We start from the raw sequence: 19811 nt of genomic DNA, 5'->3' as shown, positions 1-19811 counted from the left end.
TTGTTTGTGATGTTCTTTTGGCCACAAAAGAGAGGGTAAAACATTATCTTCTGGACGAAATCTGACACCATGAAACCTGTACTGCTAATGTTAGTTGCTTTGGGCTCCAAATTAGTTGTACAGATGTTTACATCATTTCTCGAAGTGATCACAGCATATGAGGATCAGAACTTTCACCTTCATCTCAATAGGAGCAAGATTATAAGTACCGCAGGATTATCTATGCCCTCTTCTAGACCTCCTGAAAGATTGTGGCCTACATTTCCCATCTACATGTATTAGTGGACCAGGCATAATTGGAGGCAGACAAGAACAGTTGCTTTGTGCTCCAGATTAGTCATACAGATGTTTACATATTTTCACAAAGTGATCACAGCATATGAGGATAAGAACTTTAACCTCCACCTCAATGGAAGCGAGAGGAGAAGTACCCCAGGGTAATTTCTGCCCTCCTCTAGACCTCCTGAAAGATTGTAGCTGACATTTCACTCCTACATGTATCAGTGAACTACGCCTAAATGGAGGTAGAACCAGCACAGTGGTCAATTTGCATATGTAGTAGGCACTGGCACTTAATGGCAAACAGGACACTCTTTCCATAATCAGCTTTTGTTGGAGAAAGAGAGGAACGTGAGAAAGGAGAAAGATTAAAAACTAGTGACAAAAGGAAAATAATTAACTAAAAAGAACCCACAAGTGCCATCCGCCTTTCGCTACTAATGGAGTCCATTATATCCCCGGCCCAATCTGGCTTTGTTCCGCATCGCTCCACCTCCCTCAATCTTCGCACCCTTTTTTCCGTTCTGCACCGTGTTGACCCCGGCTGCGGCGATTCTACTAGATGCCGAGAAGGCGTTTGACTCTTTAGAGTGGCCATTCCTTATGTCTGTGATGCGCCGTATGGGAATTCCTGAATGCTTAGTGAACATGGTAGAATTATTGTATACTCTTCCCACGGCCAGGTTGCGCCTCAACGGTACGATCACTAACCAGTTCCGCCTGACGCTTGGCACGCGTCAGGGTTGCCCCCTGTCGCCACTATTGTTTATCTTGGCGATGGACCCATTGGTCCGACATTTTCAGGAGTGACATTTACACCGTGGCCTCCAGTTTCGCACTGGTCCACTCTTGATTTCGCTTTATGCGGATGATACCATCCTTTATGTCCGGCAGCCCCAGATCAATCTTGAACCTTTGATCTCGGAGATAACCCGGTTTGGCAAGTTCTCAGGCCTACGTATAAACTGGCATAAGTCTGTTATATTTCCACTCACACCCAGTACAGTTGAATGGCCTAGCCCCTTTCGCCTCACATGGAACCGGGACTCGGTGAAGTACTTGGGCGTCCATGTACATTTGGATACAGACTCCATCATCAAATTAAACTACGGCACTGCGCTGACTGCCCTAGAGGGCCAGATTGAGCGATGGAATCGCCTCCCATTATCCATGGCTGGGCGCGTCGCAATCATTAAAATGATAGTATTGCCACGGTTCCTATATTTGTTCAATAATATACCTGTACCCCTCACAAAAAATTTTTTCACACAGTTACGTTCCTTATTATTGAAGCTTGTGTGGGGAAACAAGACTCCACGTGTGTCTTGGCGCGTGTTGACACTCCCATATGAGCGTGGCGGACTTGGTGTCCCTGATTTTTACCTTTATTTTTTTGGTAGCACAAAGTTCCTACGCATATCCATGGTACCACCCTGACGCCCGGATTATTTATTTGAAACCGGAAGCCGACTTGGTCCTGCCGGGGTCGCTATCCACCACTCTACCATCGGGCTTTCCTAGAGATCCACGAGATATTCAAACTGTGTCATCGACCTGTTGGGCGTGGGGAAGACTGCGCCGACTTATTGGTCTTACCCAGCTGTACTCCCTGGCCCTACCATTGCCCAGTCCCACCTGGCTTCCAATAACTGGGGAATCTGTAGTGCGGCAAACATTAACCAAATTTCACATTTCCATCGTTGGCGACTTGTTCCCTGACGGCCATGCCTTCTCACTTACAGAGGACCATCGCTTTACGGAGAGGACGTTTATGGACTCCTTTGTGCTAACCAGATTGCGCGCTCTGCTGCGTGCCTCATTCCCCTCGTTCCCCCTCCCTCCTGAGGAGATGCCCCCCCTCACCTTTCTTATTCAACACCCATCAGGAACTCATTTAGTATCTAAGCTATACCACATGTGCTGCGACCTTCTCCCTTCTCCGGATCAAGGGGTGAGAGCCACATGGGAAGCGGATTTGGGCTACCCTATTTCGGACGATCAGTGGCAGTGGTGCTGTAAGGCGACCAGAGACATTTCTCTCAATAGTAAACACAAGCTTCTACACTTAAAATGTTTGCGACGACTATACTACACTCCAGCGCGACTGCATAAAATAGACCCAGCAAGACCCCACGCTTGCCCCAAGTGCGGTGGGCCATTTGTGGACTTTGCGCACCTATCGTGGTTATGCCCTATGCTACATGATTATTGGTCCCGGGTGCACCGCACACTTAGTGATATGCTACTCCTGAATCTGGTTCCCATCCCTGAGATTGCCCTTTTGGGATACACGGCCGACTTTCCGAGGGCGGTGCGTAAACTGGCGGCACTGAGTTTTTTATTGGCTAAGCGCGAGGTGGCATTGCGATGGTGTGACCGGCGCCCCCTGTTACATAGTTCCTGGCTCAGGAGCACGGCGCACTGCAATGCCAACAGTGTTGAGTACTCCTCCATGGTTCCCTCTAGATCCAGACCCATCGACATTTGGGGACCGTACCGCGCATATCTCACCGGCGCCGCGACCGGGGACCGGACTACCCCTGCTTATGAGGAGGTTCCTGAGGGGATTGGTTGAGGGATTGTGCAGGCTCTCTAACTTTTGTCACTCGATTGGTATTACACAATGTATGGCACCCCTGTTTATACTGGCCATTCCTTCCAGCTGCTCGGGTGGTTCGAGCAATGTTCATATCCAGTTGATATCAATGCGGGGTCCCGCTCCCTCTGAGGTCTACCATTGGTATTGTGTCCCACTGTGTGCCTTTCGCCCTGGCCCACGCATGACGTTTGAGTATCCTGAGATTATTGTATATTTCATGTGTGTGACTAGAGTGACGCATTATGACTCAACATGTACGCTTACCTTTATTTGTGTATTTCTTTTGGAAAATGATAAATAAAGTTTCAAAAAAAAAAAGAAGAAAAAAAGAACCCACAAGTGTGACATAATGGGAAAGGAAATCTATAGTGATAGACGAAAGAAGCATGAGATGGAATTAAAACCAGGCAGTATTGATATTCGGTAACCCTAGAATTAGGCTGGGCTAGTGGCAGGTTTGTAAGAAAAGCTTTGGTCACTTATTTGTTCATTAATACAACTGAAACACTGAAATAGCATCCCAAAGCTTAATGCAGCTAACACTTGGATGTTCTGGGAACCTAAGCATCTGCCCTTTCAATGGCATTCAAACCAAGTTCAAGGACAAGGGGGTCAAGAATGTAGGTTTAACTTGGGACTTTGGTCTTAGCAAAGAATCACAGCTTGATGAAGGGGTAAGAAATTGCTGCTTTAAGATAAGCCATCTTCAGAGAAGACATCCCTTCTTGCCCTCTGAAATTCATAAATGATTGATGAGGTCAATACAAAAATCCTAACAGGGCTATGGGAAACGCCTCTACAAGTGTTCTTTTAGTCATTTAAGTCGAGGGTAGACATAAAGTCGCCTTGCTGTAGGAGTGGAAGCACTTGTAGAAGTGTCACCATGTGAAAGTGAACTGAGTGAATATATTTAGTTCTCTGGGGTCCAAAATAGGCCTGAGAGACAAATCCTTTTTGGGTATGAGAAAATATTGGGAGTACACGCTGGATCCTTGATATCGCAATGCTACAGTCTCTATAGCTCCCTTTGGCAGAAGAGAGCGAACCTCCTGTTTGAGGAGCTGTAAATGCTCTAGTGACATGTTGTGTAACCTGGAGGAATGTTTGAGGGATGGTTGGTAAGCTCCAGGCCATAACCAGATTGGATAATTCCTAGGACACATCTGTCTGAAGTTATTGTATGCCAGATGGGGAGAAATTGAGAGAGACGTCCCCGACAGGTGTGAAATGATCGGGGGGGAAGAGGAGGCCAGTCACTGTTTGTTTGTTGCGGGGGAGGTGCAGGATGTCTAACCTTTACCTCTTCCCTTGCCATTGTTGCCTCTAAATCTGCCTCAAAAGTAATATCTTAAAGAGGGTGACTGACTGTTGCCTCTATATGATGTTGAGGTGTTGTCTAGGGATATTTTATTGGAGCCCAACCCTGTAGAAGGAGCGACGAAAAGAACCCTGATTGGATGGGGACTGTAGGGCTCCCATGGTTTTTGCGACATCTGTGTCCTTTTTCATCTTCTATAAGGAAGTGTCTACGAGAGGATCAAAGAGATATTTTTAGTAAAAGGAAGATTTAAAATAGAAGCTTGGACTTTGGGTTTAAAACCTGAAATTCGAAGCTAGGCGTGCCTTCTTAGCAAGACACTAGTATTGACTGCCCGAGCGGCATTGTCAGCTGCATCCAAAGCACATCTAATTGAAGTGTTTGAGATTAGTCTCCCTTCCTGAACTAGGCCGTGTGCCTTAGCTTTATCTTTTTTCATTTCATTTTTGTATGTTCTTCATTTGTCACAGGAATAATTTCAACACTCGAGGAGATTTTCAACCTTCTTGACGTTTTATATGGTGGAGGACCCACTTGAGCACCATTTAAAATTGAGCGACACCTTTGGCCCAATGCACTGAGTAAACCTTTCCTCTGTAGTTGGAAGACGCAGCAAGCACATCGGGATATCTTTCAAAACATACCCTTGTAACCCTAACCCACATGCCACATAGAGACCTAGCATGCCAGAGACACTTGGCGGCTTCTGAGTAGTTCCATTACATTTTCTTAGCCTCTCTCTTGTGGCCCGATGGCCTAAAGAAGCAATGGTAATGAATCAATATCTATTGAATTTGAGGTGGGCCGATACAGTGAGTGAAACAATATTGCTTCTAATAAGAATATTGTGCTTCCCTCTCTAAACATGTTACAGGGCAAGAACTCATTTATATCATCTTTACCAGGTTGAAACTGATGCTCTGTAAATCACAACTTCCTGGACTAATGAACAAGAGCACAATGCTCCCTACGACCCTCGAGAATTGTTCTGGGAAGTAAAGTTGAGAACTTATGGTACACCTCCTAAAGGAAATTGCCACACTTCTGGGTTTAATGGGAGTGTTTCAACGACAGTCACCCCAAACTCTTAAACTGTATCCATCCTAATATATTTAAGCTTTTGGCTTCCTCTATGTTTAGTTCACCCGCTCATTGGGTTCAAGTACTAGTGCAGGAGGAAGTAAAGAAGTCACAGAACTCTTTGGAGGGTTCCTGTCTCGTTCCCACACCCACGTATGGACACATATACGTTAATAATCATGGACTATATAGACACTGTCAAGAGAAACCTCTCCTTATATCAATCACACAATAGACGGTACCCACATGTGCTGCTGCATCTATCCTCACTCTCTCCACAACACACATGGTTATGCACTGCACCACACCAACTCTTCCCCCAAACTTCCCTCAGTCACCCACTTTTCCCCACATAAGCCGAAGTACCACCAGGACCATTTTAACAATACATTTGAAGGTCAACCAGGACATTAATGAGGAGTGCTCTGTGACCTTATAAAGATTACAAGAAATAAGAAGTTGCACCTTACTAAACAACTAAAAGGGCTTTAGGCCTCAAGAGGGGTATGTAAAACACTATAAATAGATTGTCATAAAACGCCTCTCACTGTTCAACTGATGAACTGACCTGTTAATGACCCAGTTAATCTTTACATTTGGAGGAACAATGTCTACTAGTAGTCCTTCACACAACAACATGCAAAACTAATTGAACACACCATTCACTGTCTTAGTTTCGAAATTGTGTAGGCATCTGATGAACCATGTTACTTAAGAAAACTCACAAGTACCTAGTGCAAAAAAAGAAGAAAAGGGGCCTAGCTGCCATTAGTGCAGCAAATGTAATGGTACTGGGGCTCAAGGATGCAACAGGCCCACTTCTGCCCCAATATAGCTCTTTGAATTCCCAACACAGTACAGGATATGGTTTCCTCACTTGCATTAAGGGCCGCAGCACCCTTACTATGGCACTGACACAATGTCCAGCTGTTTGATACAACAAGACTGATTGAGTAACCCCAGAGGGAGGATCTCCTGTGCTAGGCTATCCATAGTTGAAAACAGTTCCATGCACAACCTCAATCCCCAGAGGAGTCAAGTGAAGAACTGGTACTGAGGACACTCATGTGCTCTCAAAATAGCAACAGCTGCTGGTGCTGCAAAAGTAGTGACCAGTTATAGAGAGAAATGAGAAGGCTTTCTTGCACAAACTGCTGGTAGCCCTAATGAATGGTCAGGATGCTTGAAGAGGAACAGTTATCATTATAACGTGGATGGGTAAGCCAGGACTGAATTAGCTGATGACGTAAAGAAAATGCTCTTCAGAAAGAATAACTGTGCCATGTTGGGTCAGGTAGGTTGCGAAACAGCAGATACTATACTTGTGTAAAAACAAGGCTCTTTAAATAGAGGACTAGAGTGGAATGAGTCTGTCCCTTGCTATGCCAAAGATAGAGTCGGTAGGACTCTCTTAGAGGATTTCGCTCTCCCAGGTTCCCATCCATAGAATACGGTGGGTCTATGGGGTGTGTTGGTGGTCTGAATGATTTACGCTCCGAGTTTAAAGGTTGCCTAAAGAGTGTTTTCATGAGCAGATTAGTGTCTTCCTGGGTTCTGCAGGCACTCTCTTGATTACAGGCTGCACAAGGTGTGTGAAGAAAGAATGACAGAGACTGTAAATACTCAGATTATCGTTTTTACATTCCAAAAAATGCACATTGTATACAGGTCTCTTTTACTGGGAGGAAGCACAGCCGTTCAAGTGTTGTTTTGCAGCACACAGCACACATGCAGGCAATTGTCCCTTGTGTAAAGTGAAAAATAGAAATGTTGCCAATGTACTGTAGGCAAGCAGGTCCTGAGGAATTAATCTCCCCTGGGTGAGATCCTAGTAACTTCAGAGCAACATCTAAGACGTAATACTGTCTAATGATGAAGAGATTGAAGTAAGTATTAGCAGGTACTAGGTCAGTAAATAATACATTGCAAGAGATACCAAGTCGCTTCCTCCTTTAAGGGCAGATATGTTAAAGAAATAGTGTCTGCGGTCGGACCACCGGTCCAGGCAACATCGCCACCAACCCGGCACTGGTAGTTGTATTTGGTGTTCCCTGCCTATCAGTACAGTCTTTTTCTGCCTTAGGCAACTCCTTGGGGCACAACGTCTCAATGATTGCATCTCCACATTGCAATGGTGCAAGGTAGCCATGCTGTCACAGATGGCGCTACCTGAAAAACAGCAATCATGGAGGCCAGGACATTTTGAATGTTTTCCAAAAGACCTTAAAGCTTTAGATGTCAGTTTTGCACAGACATAGCGATGCTAGAAATAGTGAAAGGTGGACAACTCTAAATGGGAAGGACAGTCAGATGCCATTTCCAACAGTCTCAGGACCGCTAACTGGTCTTCGTATGTCTGAGTCTTCAGCGGCGTCGGCATCTAAAACACTACCTTCTCACACACACGAACTGAAAGGGGGGAGACGCAGAGATGGGCAAAAGGAACAGCTGTCAATTTTTGGTGAACTACTGCAATAATCTCTTTGTGAAACAAAGTAGAAGCATTTGGTAACAGTGTCATTTTTGTTGCTTTTCCCAGCTTGATTTAACTCTTTTTGACTCATCATTCAAGACAAACTCACTAGAGAATGCAAATGGTGGAAATTCCAATGGGAGGCAAAGAAGACCTGAGTACTGCTGGAGGGGAATTTGCTTTCTAAGACGAGTACCCTCGCTGGTGGCTGAATGGAGGGCACATGGTTGCTTGTCCGTACTGATTTAAGGTAAGGCACAAATTGCGAAGGAAAAGGTTATGCCTTCTGGGCACCTCACTGAAATGCAGAAAGCGCCTGCAGTAAATAGTCAAACCCCCACAAAGAACCCATAAGCCTTCTCCGTGTTTGACGAGAGAAGAAGGGTTGTTGTTTTGGAGTGTTCTGCCACATCAATCACATTCACTGCCAGTCACACATTATCACCAGCCTGCCTATTTCAGACAAAACTTGACTGGTAACTAGACCTCAACAGCAGCCAGATGTGAGTGTAGACGGGGGTCTAAGATGGAGTTAAATATTTTGACATCAAAGTTTAACAGGTGGAGCAGGCCAACTGATCTTTGCCCGGTTTCAACAGTAGGGTTAATGTGAATTCTATTGTGGTAGGTGTGACAGATTTGGTGGCAAGAAAAGAGCTGTAGACCTTAGAGAGGAATTCCGCTAACCATACACAAAAAGCTTCATGAAAGGACACTGAGAACCCATCTGGCCCAGCGGCCTCATTGGCTTTCAATTGGTGTATGGCCGACTTCACCTATTCTGGGGTTATGGGCTCTTCCAGTTCCTGGTCAAGTGGGGGTCCACATAGGGGAAGGAGAAGTCACATAAATGGGCGGTCTGAGAAACTACGGATGGAGGGTGGGCTTGATAGAGCAGTGTATAGTATGTCTTAAAGAATATCAACAATATTGGTTGTGTCTGTGTAGGAAACCCTGCCCCGTATCTTATGGCAGAAATATGGTTTCTGCCTTGCCCCCGCTTCAGTTTATGAACCAGCAACCAATGCACTTTATCCCCCTTTTAGTAGTATTTATGGTTGATATACAATAGTTTATGTTTATGTGCCCCTTCTGCCATGTAGACCTGTTCTAATACACAGCAAACCCTTCTCAGTTCCCTATAGACCTTATGGAAGCATGTGGCCTAAAACAGGGACTCGAGCAGGGACAAAGGATTCTCCAGGTCTGCCTTCGGAGTCTTGGCTAATCGAAGAAAGGTGGATGTGTGATTTATAAGCTCCCCTTTCAGTACCGCCTTTGCTGCATCCCGCAGGGTAGCCCACGATACCTCCCCAGTATCATTTTCCTTAAACTAATGCTCCAAGGACTCTCGGATGGAGTCACGTAACGCCAGATCTCAGAATACCATTTCATTAACATACCACTGTGGGGTCACTTGCTGGTGGAGTGTAGCAGCATCTAAGACCAGGAATACTGGGGAGAGGCCAGAGAGGGTCTGGGTGCCTAAAGAAGTCAAAACTACCCTCGGTTGGATTGAAGTAACTATTAAAAAGAGGTCAATCTATGTGTGTTTTTTATCTACATGAGAGTAGTATGTATAGTCCCTTTCCCTTGCATGGGTTTACCTCCAAATAACCAGCAAACTCATGTCATGCATACCTTGCATAAGGTTGGAGGGAATCGAGTAAGTGTTATACCGTGCTACAGAACGGTCCAAGGTGGAGTTCAAGACTATATTGAAATCCTCCCCTAAGATTAACTCACCCCTAGGCAAGTCTTGTCTAATATAGAGAGCCACGCCCTTGGTCTTGTTGTGGTCGGGTGAATGAAACTGTAACGGGTACCAGTAGAAGTGGAGTCTTTTGGTATCTGGCGCTAGGAGATGTGTCTTATGAAGCATTGCAATATCTACCTTCTTGGAATGGAGTCATTTTAGAAGCGATTTCCATCTTCATCGGAGAGTTAAGACCCTGGATGTTTAGGGAAGCTACAAGGAGACACTGTGGTGAGCACCAAAGGGTGTAATCTCATCATCTGTGTGGGCCATGTTGCTGAGCAAACTTGAAAATGAAAGTAAGGCCCTCACAGACCTAGCCGAATCTCATGCCCAGACCAAGTGAACCCTGGAGGGTTGTGCACGCCCTAAATCAGTGAATGAGGGAAAGGATTGGAACTGTACAACTAAGTGGAACAACATCAGGAAAAACAACACCACAGACAATAAAACATTTTTTAAAAAGTTTGGCAGTCAGACAATGACCATCGGATGTACCAAAAGGGGTAGCTCTCAAGGGTATCCCGGGGTCCTGCGTAGAGACGGATATCACATAAATAGGGGGTCTGTACGAGTCTGAAAAAGGCTACCAAATGAAGGAACAGTTTTGCTAATGGGGCAGATGATTCAGCAGTTGCCCCATCCTCAGGCCTGGTGACTCCTCCAGAAGCAACATTCGTACAGAAGTTTATCAATCATTGTCCGGATCAGGTTGGTCCATATGCCGATCACACCACCGTGAGAGTTTCTTGAAAGCCTTTGTAGGTAGTTGTTGCTATTTATCCAGGGCGTGGAGTGATGCCGTCGAAGCACCACCATCCTCGGAGGGAGGGTCAATAAGCAGCAGGGTTCAGGCTTCATTCGACGTGCACAAGGACACCCGTTTGTTGTCAATGGTGAAGAATAAACACAGCAGGAGGCCCCAGTGATACTGGATTTTCTTATCGCGCAGGTAAAACAGTACATCCCGAAGGTTACAGCATTTGGCCAGGGTCTGGATGGATATATCCTGAAAAAGAGTGAGGCTATCACCCCTGAAGTGATGGAATCCATCTTCTGAGCTGCTCTTAAAATGTCCTCCTTAACCCTATAGAAATGGACTCTGGTGAGCACATCCAGTGCCAATTGGCTCCGCTTCTGGTATGTAGAGAAAACACGGTGAGTACGATCGAGGGTGAAATCACAGCCCTCAGTGTACTGGAGAATGTGCTTAAACAACTCCTGTCCACAGTTGTCAAGCTCAGCATTAGGAACAGAGGCGCTCACGCCTCTAATACGGATGTTGTTGCGCTGGGAATGATTCTCGTAGTCCTCTAGCATGTCTCCTATGAGTTGTTGTTAGGTTTCAACTGCTAACACCCTTCTATCAGGTCGTCCTGCACCTGATCTAGCTGTGGTACTGTCGTCTCCACCAGGTCTATGCTTGACTCTACCCACTTCACTGTTTGGTCAAGATCTGCAAGTGTTTTGGTAACACTGCCAGTCATGGCAGCGATATTCCTGTTCATCTCCTGGAGGAGGGATTAGATATTCCCTTCGTTGCCAATGAAGATAGATCAGGGGTGCCACGCCCCTGCAGCGCCTAATCAGCAGCCTTCGTTACACCACCACTCCTAGGTATCTTCATGGCCGCCATCACGTCTTCAATTGAGGAGGTGCCTTTTGGTGCAAAGAGGACATGAGGGAAGGCCCCCTCATCCAGTAACTCCACTGCCGGAATGGGGCATGATTACGCTCCATCAAGGAGGAAGGCGAGTCCAAAGGACGCCCTCAGTGGCCTCAAGGAAGGAGTCGGGTCTTTTCAAGGATGGTAATGTATTCCCTGAGCGCCGCAGACCTCACCTGCAGCGCTCCACTGCCCGACCAATATCGTAGGCAGTGCCCCCATAGTGCAGTAAAACAAGTATTCCTGGTGGCCGGGCAGATTCATTCAGTGTTGGCTGCACTTAGGGAGGGATGCGGCATCAGTGTGGGCAGCCATCTTTGGTGTGCGGCTGTATTTGGCTCACCCGCGGCAGTACAGCCACATTCACCACACAGTCCACTCCACTAATGATCAGGCTGTCCCCAGGGCGAGGGCGGTCGGCTGTTGCCTCCTTTGGACCCGTTGTGATTATGTGTCAGACATTTATAGGAGCCCCGGCTGGAGAGCTCAGACAAGAGACACCATCATGTGTCCTCCTTCAGGCTACGCCCGCCACACCTGTGTTAAGGCCTGATTAACTTTATTTCATAATAAATACAGAAGCACATTTAGAAAAGAGTCCATTTATGTACCGAATGCACCTCAATAACATAAATAATCTATTTCATTCTTCATGGGACACTGCCGTCATTAAGTAAAATCCACTAATGAGCAGTAGTGGTGTTACACCTACTCAGTGCAATTGTTCTTCAGAAAACTATGACTGGCTGAAAGGCTTGAAATCGACCTTCCTCCACACAGTGGTGGAACTCTATTTATCATCATCAGAGAACTGAACGGAACATTTCAAACAAATTAGCCCTATAAATCTGAATGCCATATGGTCCCACCTATTTGGCCTCCTGAATATCTGCTATATAACATCAAGAAACTATGCAGACAATTGTTCCTGAAAAGATGAAAAGGTACAAAACAGCCTTTGATGTTTGGAACCTACACTAGGAAATGTATTCTTTTAAATTATTTGAGATTACCCCACTATGACCCTGTTCCATTTTTCAAAGCCTTGTACTCTGTACACTCCTGACCATAATAGGGTAATCACCTTTCCCCTTGGTTCCACTGCACCCTACTCATGGCCTCGCATTTCAAGTCAAATATTCCTAGCTCCCAGAACCACATTAATATCAGTATATTGTGGTCACCCTTCTGCCCCTTTCTGACATGACCTTTGATATGTTGACTCTTCCCACTGCCTTTTGCATTTTGTTGTTTTTTGGTGGGAAACCACTATATTAAAAAATATATATATATTTTTTTTTTTAAACTAGAGAAAACTTGTTAGGCTAGGCCTAACTGAGTAAAGCCAATCTCCTTTCACTTGCTTCCCTCTTCTAGCGGGAACAGTGAAAGGACTACAAATGGGAGACACTCAAACGGTGAATATAGAATTTGCACCGGCTTCTCCATTGCCCAGATACTAACAATGGATGGGCCACAGTCTTCTTGGAAATCACTTACAAAAGACATAGTGGTCCATGGAGGACAAGGCCCTCAGATCTATGGTTGGAGGCCTATACGTTAACTGGTGCATAAACAAGATGCCCTGCTCACCACGCCAAATTCATATCTCCAGATTAGAAGTCAACTTTTTTAAGTGTACCACTAACTAACCATTTGCACTATGCTCAGCAATGGATGTTATTGAACTAGCTTCATTAACACTAGGAAGACTCACCCTCATTGGCTCTGTAGCATCTTCAACTCTTTCTTTCACCTGGCCAGATTCCTTAAGGCCTCCTTAACACTTGGCCATATGGTGTGTAACTTTGGAATAATAGGAGACTTCTATCCCCAGATCAAAGCAGTCAGAAAGGACACATTTCAACAACTTCACCAGCTACATAAAATTGTATTGGTACTAGCAGCATTAATTGCAAGGCTAAACTATTGTAAGTCTATTTGTATTAGTCATCCAAAACGTTGTTCTTGAAACTCCAAAGAGAACCATTTTGACTAGCTCATTTTTGTTCAGCATTACTGCAACCACATCATAACGGACATAAAGGCCCTGTGATGGCTGCACATAAAAAAACTCATGCTTCTCCAATGAGTAGCTTGTGAGCTACTAGTAGCTATCCAACTGCCTTTGAGTAGCTCTCCTGTGTACCAGCCTAGTTAATTAGAAACGTTTTCTTGGTGGAATTAATATATTTCTACTAAAATTGAAAAGTGTATATTTGAGACAAAAATGTGTGTATTTTCAGAACTCATAAGATGCCTGGAGACAAATGGCTGAATTTCAAAAATATGTGTGAAGCTGAAATTTCTGTGATAACTCACGTGTCATTGGGAAGACTTATTACTAATATTAACATGGTGCCATGTGAATTGCAGCTATGGGTGTTATGTATTACGTATGTAACTGAATTCCAAATTAACAGCAGCCTTTTTACACTGTTACTGGTAACTATGCCTGGCACACTGAGGTGGTCATTGCTGACAGTCTTGCATAGGTTGGCCACTAATATAATCTTGTTTAATGCAGTAACTATTACAATACTATTGATATTAGTAGTTAAGGATAGCTTTCACTGAACACAACTGGCTCTCTCTTGTTACAGAAAAAAGGTGGAGACCTTTGCTCTAGATAGTAAGCTGAACTCCCCAGCCACTTGATATCTTTCAGGCTACTAAACATCCAAATTTCAGGTCGACAACCCAAACTAGACTGTCAGCTATCCAGACAGTTCAAAGGATTTAGAAGCATATCTCGTCACCTAAGGGGTTCATCACTGGAACCTGCCTTCCCACACAATTGAAAATAAAAAGAGACTTCCTCAAAGTCTGCACAGGGGTGAAGACCTAATGTTTCCAAATAGACTATGACTTAGTGCCACATCAAATAGGATAACAACCTCATGCAACTCACAAAAGGCTATCACAAAACTCTTCCCAGTAAGTGTTGCCCATGGGTTTTATGCCTAGGATTAGCCTGAACCATCCACCGAAAAATTAGTCAATGCACAGTGATCAACAACTTTATTCAGCAAGGCTTTAACTTCATGCAATCAACACTTGACTCTGCCTAGGCCTAGACTTACCCACCAGGATAGCTTTTTTGCTTAGCTTAGTAGTTCCTAGGATGAACTGAAGAGAAAACAGTCTTTATAGGAAAAATCCAAAATATGATGTGCCAGAGGTTTGCTGCTTTGAGTCACCAGCCCAAATCAATTTCCAGTTTCTGTATAAAACAGGATTTTTAAATTATTTCTCCAGGTGATACCTGGAGTCATGGCATGAATGCAAATCTAGTGGATCATTGCTGGACCGGTCAGTGATGAGCTACTAAATAACCTTCCTTCCTCTCTCCTCTCCCATACTGAAAAGCACAATGGCTATCAGATATGTTCAATGATTCACAAAAGAATAAAATAAAGCTAATGCAAAAATTAGTGAAAGTGATTACTTTTCTTGTGAACAGCAACTGTCAAATATAAACCCTGTCAAGTTGTAAATTCCATAAAGCACCAGACGTAAGCACATGCTCATAACCCAGTCCTACGCCAACAGCCTCTGCAAACAGTACAAGACTTTTGAACACAGAATGGAAAAAGTTTATACTAGTTAACATGTGGCCCCTGGCTTACCTCCATGTGTCCGAAGCATTGCACCAAAGGGACCACTTCCAACTTATTGATCTCAGCCAAATGCAGGATCTTCTCAATGTCTTGTTCACTATGAAGAAAGTAAAACGTTAGTTACATACAATGGCCACACACACTAGACTGTGTCTCAGTGACTTAACTTCTGCTCAGAACCTCAATTAGATGATTTGTCCCAAAAAGTGCTAAATGTGTAACTCAGGAATACTTTAGTCAAAGACTCCTCAAATTAATGGCAATGCTCAAATGATTGGATGTTCAGCAGTAGCTGAAAGAACCTGTCTCCTTTGCAAATCTACCCATTAACACAATCCGCAGATAACAGCTTTCGGAATTCAATAGGAGGCCTTTCTCTAGTGAACCAAGACTACTTTAAGATTCTCAGACTGCACTAGCCATATGCTAAGTCAGTGATAAATAGCTAGGCAGCAGAAAGCATTTAAGCTTATTTGCTTCACCCAATCTACTATTGTTTTCAATCTGAAATGCAATAATATTTTGCCTGATGGATTCACTAGAGTAAGTAAATTAATGATATTGGATAGAAATAATCCAATATATCAATTGCAATAATAAGATATGGGTGAATAAATTATATCATCATCAGTACAGCAAGATATATGCCTGAGAAATAGCCTGCGTAGGGTCAAAACTTTCAGAAGGGAGAGCGGGGAGAGGGGAAGGAGCAGGGATTTGAAGAAAGGAAAAAGGACAAAAAGAAGGGGGGCGGAGGCATGGACAGAAAAAGAGTTAGGGAGGGTTCGGCAATTAGCAATTCACATATACCAAGGTGAGGCACACAGAAAGACAGGTCCGACATGGTAGCTAGGCATGGTGGCGATGATAGTAAACTTCACGGCGTTAGCAGTGAAAATGATAAAAGAGCATTGCTGAACCGTCCCTAACCCTCATCTCTTTTTTTGTACCTGCTCCCCCTTTATTTCCTTTCTCCAAACACCACCCCCCCCCCTGCTTCCTCCCCAGCCCTCCCTTCTGAAATTTTTGGCCCTTGCTTGGGCTATTTCTCAGGCATATATCTTGCTGTCCTGATGATGATCCCCTACTCTTGCTGGGATCGAAACGTCATCCACAACCACATGTTGACTCCGATTTACTTATTATTGAAACCTAATTATTATTAATTATTATTATTAGGATTCATGTGGAGCACAAGACGTTTTTTACATTGTGACTGGGGGTGCAAATGCCTGAGGTCTTGAAATCTGGTGATTTCCAACCCTGTTTTTACCCACTGCACTTTAATTATACTTTGTTTTTTCTTTTGGATTACTTGTTTAATAAACACATTTTTCCATTTGGATAATACCAACACAGGTCGCAATGTAGTTCTGTGTAACATTGTTAATATATATTTGTTCTTGGTAGGGTCTTCTCGACTTACAGGGTACCCTTGTTTCTCTATAAAAAGTTTAAGATTATAATCAATAGCTGTTCTTGGTGACAATGTATAGCTGCAGGTAGTAAATGTGGATGGCTAGGCGCCCGCCGCGCGAGGTGGATTTAAGCAGAGAGCCAACCAGTCAAAGCAGCCAATACAATAATTATTTGATACAGCAAACTCTTTTAAAATACCTTTTTTTTAAATAAACCAATGCAATCTAATTTGTTCTACCTCAATGCACAATTACAAGGGATAGCAAAGTGGTTAAGCAGGGTCAACCAACCTCGTATCGGTAGAGGTGACAACTATTTACATAGTGGAGTCATTTGAAGGATATCATTTGAAGTTGGGCAACACACAATGAAGTTTGAGAAGGAGAGATGCAAATGCTCACGGTTGGGCGGTAGTCCAAGATGGAGAGATACAAAGGCTCATTGTTGGGCGTTTTTTCGTCTTCAATGATGCTAACAAAGTGGAATTACCACAAGAAGTTTGAGATTGGGAGTAATAATATATTCATTGTTTATGACTGCTCATAACAAGGATGTTCCCGAAAAGAATGTCCGTTTAACCCATTGTGGGTTTTTCAACATAAATGTGCCATTGTGAAGTTTTGGACCGAGGTTTGGCATTTAATGTATTTTTATGTAAGTCATTTTTTTTTTTATTTGGGAAGACTTTATTCAATAAGCCTTGAGGAAAGTGGTTTTAGACTCCCACACCACCGAAACTGCTGCATAATCTATTAGCACTGATCACATTGTATAGGACAAAGGAAATCGTACAGTGATATGGAATTATGGATATGTATTTTTTTTTTTATAAACCTTTATTGTAGCATTCAATAAAAATACAAGCGTGGGCCTACAACCGCAGGGGCCGGCCGCTAAACAAAATTAAGACCGCATATATCACAGTACGACACAGCTCATCAGCCGACAACCCTGAGGTCCGGCAGCGATTCAGGATAGAACTTGTATTAGAATGCACAACTGAGTCCCAGGATGAGACAGAGGTTCTATTTTATATTATTTAAGAAAGGATCAGGTGCCATACAATCAAACAGAAGAATACGGGGGACATGGCGAGAGACAAGATATGCACGTAAAAACGGCTATAATGGAACATTGGCGCCAAAGCATATGGATCGATGCAAACGACAATACAATATACATTCAATGTTGAGCGCCAAATCTCAGGGCCTGCCCACCCGGAATCAGGATATCATAAAAAGCATAAGCACTAAATACAAGTACATAATAAGAATCCGAATGATTCACAAGCTATACTGATCCTTTAGGGAAGGGAAGAAAAAGGCCATAGAAATGAAAAAAAGGCAAAATAAAAAACCCTTTCCAACCCCCCACCCTGCACCCCTGCAAATGGCTACAGCCTGACCCCACTAGCAGCGTGCCTGTGGCCCCTAATAACTAAAACCCTAAAAGTAGGAAAAAGAATGGAGGAGGGCTGATCCGTTTGGGCTCCCAGCCCCTTTAGTCCCCCCGCCAGAAACAGACACCCCCTATCCCTAAAAGACCAACGTATGACAACACTTATAGAAGAAATTAGGGGGCACCGTAATTAACCGCCCAGCCTTTTAGATCGAACAGTTGCAGGTCGAACACCCGTAAAAGCCACTCCAACCCGTCCCGACCTAGTTGATCTTAACCTTGGCCCTTCCGAACCAGCACACGAACCCCCCCCCCCCAGCAGGACCCAAAGGCACACAAAGGAGTAATAGAGGGATGAAAGGAGTCATCAAGAATCAATCTATGGCGACTCATAGGCAGTGAGTCCACAAGAACTTCAGACGCAGAAGAACTCTCCCTCCTAGATGGACAGTCCCTATGTATCTTGCCCAGGAGTCGTAAAGTCACCAAGAAAGGAGAAGACGACCACAAAATGAATAGAAAGTCAAGAACAAAAGTCTCCGGGAGGGAAACGCCTTTTGATACCTCCAAAGTCGATAGTGGTGGAAGGTTCGGCAATACACTGACGACCTCGGGAACACCTTCCTCCGGGGCACCATCCGATGGTTTCAATACTTGCTTCCTCACGGGGTTCCCGCACGGAGTCAAAATGGCCGCGGTTTGAATGGCTGCAGATTGCTGCTCTAACAATAAGGCTGGGTCCAGTTCCACCAGGAGCATCTCAGAGAGGCGCGTTTCCAATTTGCAAAATAAGGCATCCACATGTGAATGAAACGCCCTAATTTCTGCCAATATTGACCTCAGCGATGGCTCAAGCACAGTTCGATCCATAATCTCACACCCGACACCAATCACAATCACCTCCCCGGGTGAATCTGGCATCCTCAGGGGGGACAAACAGGATCACGAATGTGCAGATGCGGAGGGTGACCAGTCTTTATTCGCAGCCACGGTCAACCCGGTTAAGGCCGCAGGCCAGAGACCCCGACCCACCGAAACCCGGCGGGCCCAATACCGGGTCCGCGGGACGGGGACCCCCACCCGCAGCCAACAGCAAGCAGAGTCACCCCTCCATCGATGCTGAGCAATAGAAACGAAAGCCGCCAAATTCGGGCTTAAACAAAGCCTCAACTCCGATTGACCGGACCCAGCCTGGGTCTCCCGGCCGATGTTGTTGCACTGCAGCCCGGCTGTGAAAGTACTCGAGGCCCCGGCTTCACCGCTGGAGTAGGCCACAATCTTCAACTCGATGTAACTTCGTCAAACCAGCTGATAAAAGTTCCCGGATTTCACCATCGGAGTGCGGAACAGTTCATGTACACAGAGGCTAGGCGTAAAATCAGGATAATGTACAGGATATTGTGGCCGGATATGGAGGTCGGCGGAGCCGGGAGCCTAAGCAGCCATCTTGTTTGCTGACGTAGCTCTGATGAAGCAAGATTTCGCACATTACGCGACTTGCTGAAATCAAGAACCTCGATTCATGTATAACTCTGTAATCCAATTGTACGTCTTACTAATTTCCTTTATTTTTACTCTATACATGTATCCTAGTGATGCTTGCCTATGTGTTTTACTAATACGATTAATTTGTGTCTTTAACATGGCCGTCGTTTAGAATATTGCTTCTGCACATGCGTTAGTCACACTCACGTGACGTGACGTAGTTGTGATTTTGGAGGGAAAGGGTGCGCATGCGTAATAGCCACAAGATGGCTGCTTGTGTAATAATATGATGAAGCTTGTGCAGATGCTCTCGTGTTATTGTGTATTGCACTAAAACATAACTGCATAGTATATTTTTATAGTGATAAATCATAAGTACACAATCATGTTATGTAGTTGATTCATTTATTTCTATGTTTTAATTTGTTTTCGCTTACTTTTCATGTATCGTCTGTACGGAGGGGTGATGGGGTGCTTGGGAGTCGATGTTGGAGTGCAGTACTGCGCAGAATCAGAAGTAGCGAGGTGGCATTGACACAGCGCCAAGAGAAAGTCGCTGCCAAGATGTGCCTGGGAAGATGCACCTTCACCCAGCCAGAGAAACTGAAAACTGTTACTTTATTAACAATGTATTCTTCCTATTGTATTCAGTGCGACTTCTCATGGGAACCCCAATCTTGCTAGGCCGTACCCAAGAATGCAAATGTGAGCTTGTAGA

General features: G+C 44.5%; 1 protein-coding gene across 2 annotated transcripts in view; it reads right to left on the bottom strand.

Moving 5' to 3' along the window:
• The window catches only part of LOC144785951 (hexosaminidase D-like), a 279553-nt gene that overhangs the window by 159146 nt on the left and 100596 nt on the right, over positions 1-19811 (bottom strand). For both annotated transcript variants that reach the window (XM_078664840.1, XM_078664841.1), the window contains one exon: positions 14801-14888. In XM_078664840.1, the coding sequence (XP_078520966.1) occupies positions 14801-14888 (88 nt within the window). The remainder of the gene's footprint in view (positions 1-14800; positions 14889-19811) is intronic.

The sequence above is a fragment of the Lissotriton helveticus genome, chromosome 10 (assembly GCF_964261635.1).
Source record: "Lissotriton helveticus chromosome 10, aLisHel1.1, whole genome shotgun sequence".
NCBI lineage: Eukaryota > Metazoa > Chordata > Amphibia > Caudata > Salamandridae > Lissotriton > Lissotriton helveticus.
This window is presented reverse-complemented; position numbering and strand designations above follow the sequence as displayed.